Source organism: Eimeria tenella, genomic scaffold (genome assembly GCF_000499545.2).
Source record: "Eimeria tenella Houghton genomic scaffold, Eth_scaff73, whole genome shotgun sequence".
NCBI lineage: Eukaryota > Apicomplexa > Conoidasida > Eucoccidiorida > Eimeriidae > Eimeria > Eimeria tenella.
The window spans coordinates 4,540-16,336 of record NW_013543445.1 but is presented as its reverse complement, the minus strand read 5'-3'; the positions used below and the strand labels follow the sequence as shown (position 1 = coordinate 16,336).

Sequence of the window (11,797 nt, the reverse complement as noted above, 5' to 3'; positions counted from 1 at the left end):
GCTTTCGATTCCTGCTGCTGCTGCTGCTGCTGCTGCAACTTGTTGCGCTGCCGCTGCTGCAGCCTCTCCACGATTGCCGTTGTTGCAGGTGTTGGCCCCAGCAGCTCATTGACCACCTGCTCTAATTGCGTCATCAGCCCTTCCTGCTGCTGCTGCTGCTGCTGCTGTTGTTGCTGCTGCTGCTGCTGCTGCTGGTGCGGCATCTCTTGCAAGATGCCCCCAGGCAGCACAATCCAGTCACCGGGAAATGGCACAACAAAGTCCGCGCCGCCAACCGCCTTATAACTGCAGCAGCAGCAGCAGCAGCAACACCGAAGTGGTTTAAGCTGACACTTATGCACAAATACAGAAGCGAATATAAACGTAAATATAAATATCTAAATACAAACTTAAACACAAATATAAATACAAATATAAATATAAATATAAATGTAAATATTAATACAAATATAAATACAAATAATATACAAATATAAATATAAATATAAATATAAATATAAATATAAATATAAATATAAATATAAATATAAATATAAATATAAATATGAGTATAAATATAAATATGAATATAAATATAAATAAAATATAAATATAAATAAAATATAAATATACATAAAATAGATTTATCTTCTGCGTGCAGAAATGAATAATGCACGTGCAAGCAAGTGTACATACACCGCAGGGAAGCGAATTTGGACAACAAATCGAATTTAATTAGTTTAATTTAATTTAATCTAATAAATTAAATTAAATTAAATTAATTAAATCAATTAAATCGACTAAATCAATTTAAATTTAATTTAATTTGAAGAAAGCCCACATGCAGCCGCCGCTGTCCACCAAGACAAACCTCACGCTGCGGGTGGACAGCAGCAGGAAACCTTTTGCTGCTGCTGTCAGCTGCAGCAGCGGAGCAGCAATCCATTCCCCGCTGCTACTGTGCAGCAGCTGCGCGCTGCCCCCGGCCCAGCCAGCAGCAGCAGCAGCAGCAAAGGCCCCAGACAGAACCACGCAAATCCCGCTCATGCTCACTGCAGCAGCAGCAGCAGCAGCAGCAGCAAACGCAGCAGAAGCAGAAGCATGATGCACACAGACAGAAACGCAGCCAAATAGGCACTGTTGTTGCTGCTGCTGCTGCTGCTGCTGTTGCTGCTGCAGCTCCAGCATATTCGAGGCAGCTCTTTCGTCTAACTTGACTAAATGACTATTTTGCATAATTAATTAAAACTAAACATGTAATTAACCATTTTAAATTAAATTAAACAATTAATTAATTAATTAATTAAATTGCCTTTTAAATTCTTACATCGGTCTCCTGCTGCTATCCGGCCGTCCCTAACGCTCACAACGCGGCTGTGGGGAGACAGGGGGTAAAAATAGCTGTTGTGCTGCTGCTGCTGCTGCTGCAGTTGCTGCTGCTGCTGCTGCTGGCCATATACGCTGCGCTCATCCAGTGTGGGCCCTTGGAGTTGGTGCTGCTGCCGCTGTGCGTATTGCTGCTGCTGCTCCTGCTCCTGCTGCTGCTGCTGCTGCTGCTCGGTGACTATCTGCAGCAGCCGCTGCTGCTGCTCCTGCTGCTGCTGCTGCTGCTCTGGCTGCAGCAGTAGACAAGCTGGGAAGGCAGAGTCGTCTGTCTCGCAACGGCCGCAACGGAAATCATGCTCTCTGCTGTTTGCGTCTACACACAGCAGCAGCAGCAGCAGCAGCAGCAGCAGCGCAGCAACACAAAAGTACAATATTTGCCAATGGGTCTGTTTATATTCTACCGGAAGCAAATTGATAAGATGCAAAAAGAGAAGACAGACTGAAAGTGCTGCCGTCAGTAAGTGGAGCAGCTACTGCCTCCCACAGCAACAGCAACAGCAACAGCAGCAGCAGCAGCAGCAGCAGCAACAGCACAACAAGGACCTTGTCAACCGCAACTGCAAATATATAATTGTCATCACCAGCAGCAGCCATACCATCAACATCAGCAGCAGCAGCAGCAGCAACAGCAGCAGCAGCAGCAACAGTACCAGGGGTTCCCTGGAGTTCCACAAATCCTAAATCTTGGAATGGAGTACAGCAGCACGAATGCAATGCTGTTTTGCTGCTGCTGCCCGCCGGGCCCGCAGGCGCCTTCGCTGAGAGCAGCAACTAGCTGCTGCACTTGTTCTTGCTGCTGCAGCACGCGCTGCAGCACGGAAGTGCCTGCTTCTGCTTCTGTCGCTGCTGCAGAAAACCCCAGAAGAGCTGCAGCAGCAGCAGCAGCAGCAGAAGAACGCGCATGCAGGCAACACGCAAACGGACAAAGTTGCAGTCACACGTGGGGGAACGGCTGCCGTTACGGCTGCTGCTGCTGCTGCTGCTGCTGCTGCTGCTGCAAGGCACTTACGGCTAGGGATTGCTGTGCTTAAAGCCAGCGTTTCTGATTCGCTCCAGCTCCTTTCGAGCCGATTTGTCAGGCTTGCTGCTGCTGCTGCTTGTGCTTTTGCTGCTGCAGTTGCTGCTGCTGCTGCTGCTGCTTCCGCCTGTGCTGCTGCTGCTGCGGCGGCTGCTTCTGCCTGCGCTGCTGCTGCCGCTGCTGCTGCTGCTCTGGGAAGGCGTGTTGGACTCCTTCTGCTTAGGACTGGCCACGCTACTGCTGCTGCTGCCTCTGCTAGCTGCTGCTCAGTTTGTCGCTGCTGCGGCTGCTGCTGCTCTGTTTGTCTTGGCTGCCGCTGCGGAGGCTGCTGCTGCTGCCAAGGCTTATGTTGCCGGGGTTGCCAGGGCCTCTGCGGCTTCTGCTGCCATGGCTGCTGCTGCTGCTGCTGCCGTGGCTGTTGCTGCCAGGGTGGCAGCTGCTGCTGGTGCCAGGGCGGAAGTTGTTGCTGCTGCTGGTGCCAGGGCTGCTGCTGCTGGTGCCAGGGCGGCAGTTGCTGCTGTTGCCAGGACTGATGCTGCTGCCATGGCTGCTGCTGCTGATGTCGCTGCTGCCACGGCTGCTGCTGCTGATGATACCGTTGCTGCTGCGGGTGCCGTGGCTGCTGCGGCTGCCGTTGCTGCTGACGCAGTTGCTGCTGCTGCTGTTGCGATTGCTGCTGCCGGGGCCTGAATTCTCTAGCGGCAATAGGCTGTGCTGCTGCTGCTGCTAGTTCTTCGATTGGCGCTGCAATGTTTGCTGCCGCTTCCTCTAGGACAGGAGCGACAACTGCAGCAGCAGCAGCTGCTGCTGCTGCCTCCGCTGCAGCAGCAGATGCGTCCAAAGAAGCAAAAGGCTCCGGAGCTTCAAGGTAAGGCGACGACACAAGTCGATGCTGTTGCTGCTGCGGCTCCTCCTGCAGTTGCTGCTGCAGCTGCTGCCGCTGCAGCTGCTGCTGCTGCACTTGCCGCCCCTGCTGTTCTTGCTGAAGAAGCTGCTGGGGCGGGTGCAGCAGGTGCTCCGGCAGCAGCAGCGGCTCTTGCAGGTGCTGCTGCTCTCCTTGCTGCTGCTGCTGCTGCTGCTGCTGCGGCTGGCAAGCGTCGGAAGGCAGCAGCATCTCCCTTGACCTCCACCTGGGTGCTCTGCTGGCCATTTTCCTAAACACACCAAGTTGCTGCTGCTGCTGCTGCTGCTGCTGCTGCTGTTGGCCGCCGCGGTGAGGCCGTCGAGGCCCACTGGCGGCTGGGTGGCGCTGAAAAAACGAGCGATCGAATAATAAACAAAAAAGAAACAAGAAAACAAACAACTAAATAAATAAACAAATAAATAAATAAATAATAAACTCTTTTATTTGCTTGTTTCAGTTTGCGCGGAAAACGGAGAGCGACCAGCACCGCTAGATCTGAGGCGCCGCAATCCGCTGCTGCCGCTGTTGCTGCTGCTGCTGCTGCTGTAGAGGCATTTCGCCATAACCATTGCCCCCCCCATTATTCTCTTTGTTCTTTTAGTTATTTTTTATAAATAAAATAAATTTTAGGCGGAAATAAAGGAACAAAAGGGTGTAAAATGCCTCAGGCTGGCTGCAAGCTCGGCGGTCCCGGCGCTGCTGCTGCTGCTGCTGCTGCTGCTGCTGCTGCCGCTTCTGCAATGAAGCAAGGATCCTGGTACATATTTATTGTAACATAACAGCAAATTTAGTGTTTGTGCACAGGTTCTGCTGCTGGAGCGCCAGCAGCAGCTGCAGCAGCAGCAGCAGCAGCAGCAGACCAATGGACCATTGGTCTTGCTCTGGCCGCAACACAGTATCGGCACGTGCCTGTCTCTACACTGTAACTGCACATTTTCTTGTTTTTCATTTTAATTCTTTTATTTATTTTAATTCTTTTTGATGCATTTGAACAGACAGAAGAAGTACTGGGGGAGGCTGTGTTTCAGAAAGTGATCAACCCTGGCCCAGAGCCCTAAACCCTAAACCCTAAACCCTAAACCCTAAATCCTAGATCAGAAAGTCTCGACCCCTAGCACTCAAAGAACCAATGAACTTCCACTTTTGTTTCAAGGCTCTAGTTTAGTTTCAATGCAGCTGCTTAGCAGCAGCAGTAACAGCAGCAGCAGCAGCAGCAGCAGCAGCAGCAGCAGCAAAGCCGCCACCACCATGCCAGTGGGCGAACCCCCCAAGCCGCAAACCCCAGTAATTGAAGCCTCTAGCCGCCGGTGCTTCGAGGTTCGGGTTTGGGGCCTAGGGTTTAGGGTTTAGGGTGTAGGGTTTAGGGTTTAGGGTTTAGGGTTTAGGGTTTATTCTGCGCCGCTGGCCCACATGGCCTTGAGCCGGGTGTCTTTGGCAATGGCGCACTCCAGCTCATTCAGTTTCTGCAAAGCCTGAAGAATAAAAATAAATAAATAAATAAATGAATAACTAATAAATAAATAAATAAATAAATAAAAATAAATAAAAATAAATAATAAACTGACTCGAACTTCTTTTCTCGCCAGTCTTTGTTGCAAAATTTGAATTTCGAAATTTAAATTAATAAATTGAATAAATAAATGAATAAATAACCAATAAATAGCCAATAAATAGTTAAATAAATAAGTAAATAAATTATAAATAAATAAATAAATAGATAAATAAATAAATAAAAATAAACATAAATAAATAAACTGACTCGAACTTCTTCTCTTGCAAGTCTTTGTTGCAAAATTTGAATTTCGAAGTTTAAATTAATTTCCTTTTGGACTTCTTGACTTTCCCACTTTTCCCCTTTTGCTTCTCGCGCTCTTCTTTGCACTTGTTCCTGAATTCATTTATTTATTGTTTTATTTAATCATTTATTTATTTGTTTATTTATTTGTTTTTATTTATTTAACTGCGTAGTTATTTATTTAATTGCTGCTGCAGCGGCACAAGCAGCAGCAGCAAGCAGGGCAGCAACAAAACAATCGCAACATTCTAGGGTTTAGCGATTAGGGTCTAGGGTTTAGGGTTTAGGGTTTAGGGTTTACTTTGATTCGCTTGAGCTGTTCCTGCTTCTCCTCAAGCTGCTGCTGAATTGCGGCAGCCCTCCCCATCAGCCGCAGCTGCAGCACCACGGGGCAAAACCCTAAACCCTAAACCCTAGACCCTAAACCCTACAAGTTTCGAAAGGACACCAAACGATAGCCAATTATTAGTGCAAATGAGAGGAAAGGCGAAATGCATGCAAAAAGGGGCATATGCATTTCGACTCCATTTTGGACTTTTCTAGAATTTTAAAAACAGATTTAAATGGATTTTTCGATTAAATAATTAAATTTATTTAATTAAAATATAAAACAAATTGAAATTAAAATAAACAAACTGGATTTCAAAATTGCAAAAAATTGACAAATTCGCCAAAAAAATCGGCAGAAAGTGCTGCAGTTCAGGTGTATATACACCTGAGAAGCAGCAGCAAGCAGCAGCAAACGAAACAAAATTTGAATTTTCAAAATTAATAAATCTTTTCTTTTTTCAAAATTACTCGAAGTTCATTCTTGGCTCTTTTCGCAATCTCCTCCGCTGTCTTGCTGTCGATTTCCTTGCCTTCGAACACGCACAAACATGCGCTGCTGCTGCTGCTGCTGCAGCTGCTGCTGCAGCTGCTGCTGATGCTGCTGCTGATGCTTTGGATGACGCTGATGCTGATTGTGGGACGCCGCTGCTGCGCCCTGTGCGCTGCTCGTGCTTCTAGCTACGCTGCTGCTGCTGCTGCTGCTGCTTCTGCTGCTGCTTCTGCTGCTGCTGTTACTGTTGCTGCTGCTGCAGCTGTTGATGCTGCTGCTAGGAGAGAATGACCTTCATAGGCCACCATATATGGCGCCAGCAAATCAATCTGCAGCACAAACAGCAGCAGGAGCAGCAGCACCGTAATCACTATGTGAAGTGTAATATTATGCAGCAGCAGCAACCGCCAAATATGTTGCCGCTGCAGCAGAAACGCGAATGGCCATGAGCAGCAGCATCCGCCTTACTAGCAGTAGCAGCAGCAGCAGCAGCAGCGGAAGTCAGCAGCAACGGCAGCAAATTTCAGCGGCAGCATCAACGAGGAGCTGCAAGAGCCCCCAGTGGCAGCAGCAGCAGCAGCAACAACAGCAGCAGCAGCAGCAGCAGCAGTTTAAAAGAGTTCTGCTGCCTTTCCTGCTGCTTCTTGTCGCTCCTTGTGGGCTGCTGCTGCGGATCTGCAGCACCTGCTGCTGGCTGTTTAGCAGCAACATAAGCAGCAATATCCACAAGGGCAGGTGTGAGTGTGGGGTGGCTGCAAAAGGGGTATTTTGGCTTCCACTCCTTCCCCTCTGCTGCTGCTGCTGCTGTTGCTGCTGCTGCTGCTGCTGGGGTTGCGTCCGCAGCCCCGGGGGACAGCGTGCTTGCTGCAGCGGCGAAGGCCTCCGCAGCAGCAGCGGGGACTGCCGCCGCCTCTGCAGCAGCAGCAGCAGCAGCAGCAGCAGCATCGATGGGGCCCTCGCAGCTAATTGCTTTGTCCACTTTTGCTGCTCCTGAACTGTCTCCATCATGCCGCAAAATCCAAATCTTCTTTGTCAAAAGCTGCTGCTCCGTTGCTGACCGAGCTAGCTCAATAGCTGTTTGCTGCTGCCGGCGCCACTGCAGCAGCAGCAGCAACAGCAGCAGCAGCAGCAGCAGCAGCAGCAGCAGCGGTTGCGGCAGCATGGAAAGCAGTTTCAGCAGCAAACTAACAGCAGCAGAAATGCCGCACACATTTTTGCAGGCTGGAAGGTCAGGCTTCCAAAGATAGGCGCTGCGGGGTTTAGGGTTTAGGGTTTAGGGTTTAGGGTTTAGGGTCTGTGGCCTAGTGTTTAGGTTTTGTACTGCGTGGACTGCCTCTGCTTGGGGGATAACGGAGCTCGAAAATCTCGAGAGTAAATCCTTTTGCATTTTGCGAAAGCGAGCCACCTGCAGCAAGGGTTTAGGGTTTAGGGTTTCGGGCTTAGGATCAAGCCTTTAGGGTTTAGGGTTTAGGGTTTAGGGTTTGAGCTTTTGTAAGCGGCTTTACGAAAGGCTCACAGCAGCGTAGAGGCCCCTCGCTGCCCAATCGCATTCTCGCTGTCTGGAACTAGAATTAAGGGTTTAGCGTTTAGGGCTTAGGGTTTAGAGTTTAGGGTTTAGGGTTTAGGGTTTGGGGTTTAGCGTCTTTACTTCTGCTTCTGTGGGGGCCGGCGCTTTACAGCCGCCACTGAAGGGTGCCTCCTCTCCATCGTATTGCAGCAAAGAGCGAATCTGCAGCAACAATCCACACGTAGGGTTTAGGGTTTAGGGTTTAGGGTTTAGGGTTTAGGGTTTAGGGTTTAGGGTTTAGGGTTTAGGGTTTAGGGTTTAGGGTTTTGCCTCAGGCTTCAGAAACGTAAAGAATTTTCTTTCCATCAGGACATCGAGTGCATGTCAAATCTTCAACGCGGTTTTCTGCAAGTGAAACCCACCCTTTAGGGTTTGAGGCTTAGGGTTTAGCGATCCGGGTCCAGGGTTTAGGGTTTGAAGTGAGGCAAAGTGCACGAACACTTTAGAGCCAACGTCGCTGTTGGCAGCTGCATTCAATACTAAACCCTGAATCCCAAACCCTAAACCCTAAACCCTCAACCCTAAACCCTAAACCCTATACCCTAAACCCTATACCTTGAGGGTTTCGCCGCCTTCCTCAGTGCTCTCTCCTTCCTCCATTTTCATTGCGTGTTCTATAAGCCCGTCGCTGCGGCCTTCAAACTCCTCATAAATCTTTTTTCCGAACAGCTAAACACAAACCCTAAACCCTAAACCCTAAACCCTAAAGCCTAAACCCTAAATCCTAAACCCTAAACCCTAAACTCTGAGTCCTAGCGTTTGATAATCAGCAGTGTTGCCCGCCGGACGGTTGGCGGGTTCGGGCAAGGTGGTGGACGCGGCGAGCTGAGGGTTTAAGGTTCTGGGTTTAGGGTTTAGGGTTTAGGGTTTAGGGTTTAGGGTTTAAGATCTGGGGTTTAAGATTAGAGGCTGCCAGAAAGAATGAGCTCACCTCCACGTGCTTAATTAAGCCGTCGAGCCTGCGCCGCCAATCAAACCCTTCACAGTTCGCCCAAACCCTAAACCCTAAACCCTAAACCCTTTTGCTAAAGTCTAAACCCTAATTCCTAATGGCCCTACCTGGAGTTGTAGAAGTGCAGCTCACGCCTCTCTCCGTACACCTGAAAGCCTCCACACCAAGCTGTACCTCTCAAGATAAGGCTCAGGGTTTAGGGTTTAGGGTTTAGGGTTTAGGGTTTAGGGTTTACCGTAACAACTTCGCGCAGGGCGTGTGGATTGCCTGGTGCATATCTTTCGACTTGGCGGCGAGCAGCTGGCCAGAAGACGCGTTCCTCCAGCCCGTCGCTGAGCCCCAAACCCTAAACCCTAAAACCTAAACCCTAAACCCTAAACTCTAAACCCTAAATCCGTATCCCTTCGCCGTAGACAAACGGCAGCGCATGCACACCGTAAAAGTTTTCTGCTTATGGAGGCGGCTTGCAGGTGTATACTGTGGCCCTCAGCCTCTGGGGTTTAGGGTTTAGGACTTACATTTAGGGTTTAGGGTTTAGGGTTTAGGGTTTAGGCTTTAGGGTTTCCGCGTGTACTTCCTGTGTTCAAATTGGAAGAGAATTTCTTCTGGGAGGTTTCGACGCGGGTTGGAGTAGAAAGTGATGCAACGCACTAGGCCGTCCGCCTGTAGCAGCCAAACCCTAAACCCTCACGAAACCCTAGCTTAGGGTTTAGGGTTTAGGGTTTAGGGTTTAGGGTTTTGGGTGGAAGCGGAACCCGCCAGCCACAAGAGAGCTCTGGCCTTCTTGTTGGCAGCTGCGTAGAACTGGGGGCTTACGGCTTGGGCCCTAGAGCCCAGCGCCGAGGGTTCAGGGTTTAGGGTTTAGGGTTTAGGGATTAGGGTTTAGGGTTTGACCTGGGAGTAAGGAGCAAACTCCTGGAATTTGGCGTCTTTGTAAAACACTGTTTTTTGGCCTCCATAAAAAGGGTTTAATAAATCCAGAGAAGAGAGTTGAATGCGGCGGCACCAGGCGCGAGGCGCGAACAAAGCCTGCAAACCCTAAACCCTAAACCCTAAACCCTAAACCCTAAACCCTAAACCCTAAATCCTAAACCCTGTGGGCTCAGCCCTTTAGCATGAGCCCGCCGCTCCTGACCCCGTGCTTTAAAGGCTCGAGAGGAACGCACACGCTGCTGGCCAGAAACCCCAAACCCTAATCTCTGAAGCGTAAACCCTAAACCCTAAACCCTAAACCCTGAACCCTAAACCCTACGTTGACGTTCTTGTTCTTCCTGTCAGCGCCGAATTCAGCAAGTTGGTTCTCGTGCTCTTCAGTCTGCAAAGCCGCCCAGCTCTAAATCATAGACTCTAAACCCTAAGCCCTAAACCCTAAACCCTAAACCCTAAACCCTAAACCCTAAACCCTAAACCCTAGTTTTGTGGACCTTGGGGGGCATGCAGAGGGCGCATTCGAACAACCGCGAGTTAGAAAGAGAGAAATCAATTTCTTGTGCCTTCAGTTTTGGCCTCATGTTGACCTGCCACACAAACCCTAAACCCTAAAGCCTAAACCCTAAACCCTAAACCCTAAACGCTAAACCCTAAACCCTTAACCCTTAACCCTATTGAGGGTTGGCGGAAACAGCCATGCTACAGTGAAAACAAGAACTTATGCATTAGGGTTTAGGGTTTAGGGTTTCGGGTTTAGGGTTTAGGGTTGAGGGTTTAGGGTTTAGGGGACCCAAAAGTTTTCTTGGTTCCACAAGAAGTGCACGGCCAAGAAAGGACTGTCCTTCTTCTCGTAGACTTTACCTGAAGCGTTGCTTCAGCCGTTAAACCCTAAACCCTAAACCCTAAACCCTAAACCCTAAATCCTAAATCCGAAACCCCACATTTCGAGGCGCATCTCGCCTCGCAGAAAAGTGCTGCAACAGTTTTGTAGAAGCAGCGCAGTGGCAGGGTGAAGGCAGAGGGTTTAGGGTTTAGGGTTTAGGGTTTAGGGTTTAGCGTTTAGGGTTTAGGGTTTAGGGTTCAGGGTTTAGGGTTCAGGGTTTAGGGTTTAGGGTTTAGGGTTTGGGACCGCTAGCGGGGTCGATGTAGAGGTCTGAAGTAACCCCTCTTTCTCCAGCGCGAACCAAAACCCAACAGTAAACCCTTTTGTCTCGATGTTTATCTTTTGCTGCTGCTTCTTCTTCTTCTTCAGAATCCTCAGCTTTCAAAAGGGCCTGCACGCGAAAACCCGAGGGTTTAGGGTTTAGGGTTTAGGGTTTAGCGCATATCTGTGAGGGCTGAGGGTTTACGGTTTCGCGGACAGCGGATTTGTCGGCTTTGGAGCTCCGGAACGCAAGAATCAAACAGATGAAAGCTGATAATTAGGCTTTAGGGTTTAGGGTCTAGGGTTTAGGGTTTAGGGTTTAGGGTTTACGTTTTGTTTCTCCTCTCTTTCCTTTCTCCTCTCCTCAGCCAACTTCTCGAGCTCTTCATATCTCAAGGGTTTTGGCAGCTCTATTTTAAACGTTGTGTCGTCTTCATGGCCCTGCGCTTACAGCCCCTGAACCCTAAACCCTAAACCCTAAACCCTAAACCCTAGGCCTTGAGCCCTTGCCAACGCAGACACACGTGAATATCGGCCACCTATCATGCCCGACTACTGAGTTGCTTCAACGCCGAAGCTGTTCTAGTTAATGCAGCGAGTGCAAAGTTTAGTGTTTAGGGTTTAGGGTTTAGGGTTTAGGGTTTAGGGTTTAGGGTTTAGGGCTGAGTTTACTTGCGCAGCATCACCAGGACCTTCGTCTTTTGCGTCGGCCTTTTGATTGGGCGTCGAACGTTTGAACGGGCACAAGTCCTGGCTCTGCACACCACAAAAGGGTGTAGGGTTTAGGGTTTAGGGTTTAGGGTTTAGGGTTTAGGGTTTATGGCTTCCCCATTAGCCCTTGCCCTCACTCCCTCGCCCGATTTTTCATTCCGCCCCCTCTTTTGAGTTGCTTCTGGAGGCTTGGGGATTTTTCGTACAGCACCCAGCTTCTGGAGTTTAGGGTTAAGGGTTTAGGGTTTAGGGTTTAGGGTTTAGGGTTTAGGGTTTGCCTGGTCGTTGCGGGCCACGCTGCAGGGCGCAGTGCCCACTACGCAGAACGCGTCGAAGCCCGCGCCCAGCAGCAGCGCAGCAGCAAAAAGCGCCAAATCAAAACTGTCTCCTTTTTTGAATTTCAAAATTAAATCCAAAGAAGGCAAACAAGGGGGACACTGCTGCGGCGCTGCTGCTGCTTCGAAGCAAAAGTAGCGCGACACGAACCGGCTCACGCCCGCCACGCTGTACAGCTCCCTGCAGCAGCAGCAGCAGCAGCAGCAGCAGCAGCAGCAGCGGCGGCGGCGGCGGGGGGGGTGCAGGTGCGGGTGC

The 11,797-nt window shown here is 49.7% G+C and overlaps 2 protein-coding genes across 2 annotated transcripts in view; both read right to left on the bottom strand.

Moving 5' to 3' along the window:
* ETH_00013915 (uncharacterized protein) overlaps positions 1-3,533 on the bottom strand; it is a gene marked incomplete at both ends in the record, with an annotated part of 3,954 nt that extends 421 nt beyond the window's left edge. Inside the window, 5 exons of the mRNA XM_013378087.1 lie at positions 117-285; positions 851-1,031; positions 1,307-1,668; positions 2,016-2,232; positions 2,375-3,533. Of these exons, the coding sequence (XP_013233541.1) occupies positions 117-285; positions 851-1,031; positions 1,307-1,668; positions 2,016-2,232; positions 2,375-3,533 (2,088 nt within the window). The remainder of the gene's footprint in view (positions 1-116; positions 286-850; positions 1,032-1,306; positions 1,669-2,015; positions 2,233-2,374) is intronic.
* Positions 3,534-4,675: 1,142 nt separating this feature from the next.
* ETH_00013910 (uncharacterized protein) lies at positions 4,676-11,363 on the bottom strand (the record flags this gene model as incomplete). Its single annotated transcript, XM_013378086.1, has 17 exons — positions 4,676-4,759; positions 5,384-5,458; positions 5,881-5,942; positions 6,587-6,998; positions 7,551-7,631; positions 8,025-8,138; positions 8,401-8,428; positions 8,529-8,569; positions 8,657-8,753; positions 8,996-9,084; positions 9,316-9,450; positions 9,674-9,736; positions 9,846-9,938; positions 10,554-10,625; positions 10,826-10,936; positions 11,182-11,251; positions 11,344-11,363. 17 exons carry the CDS (start codon positions 11,361-11,363, stop codon positions 4,676-4,678), a joined length of 1,647 nt encoding a protein of 548 aa, XP_013233540.1.
* Positions 11,364-11,797: the final 434 nt, after the last annotated feature.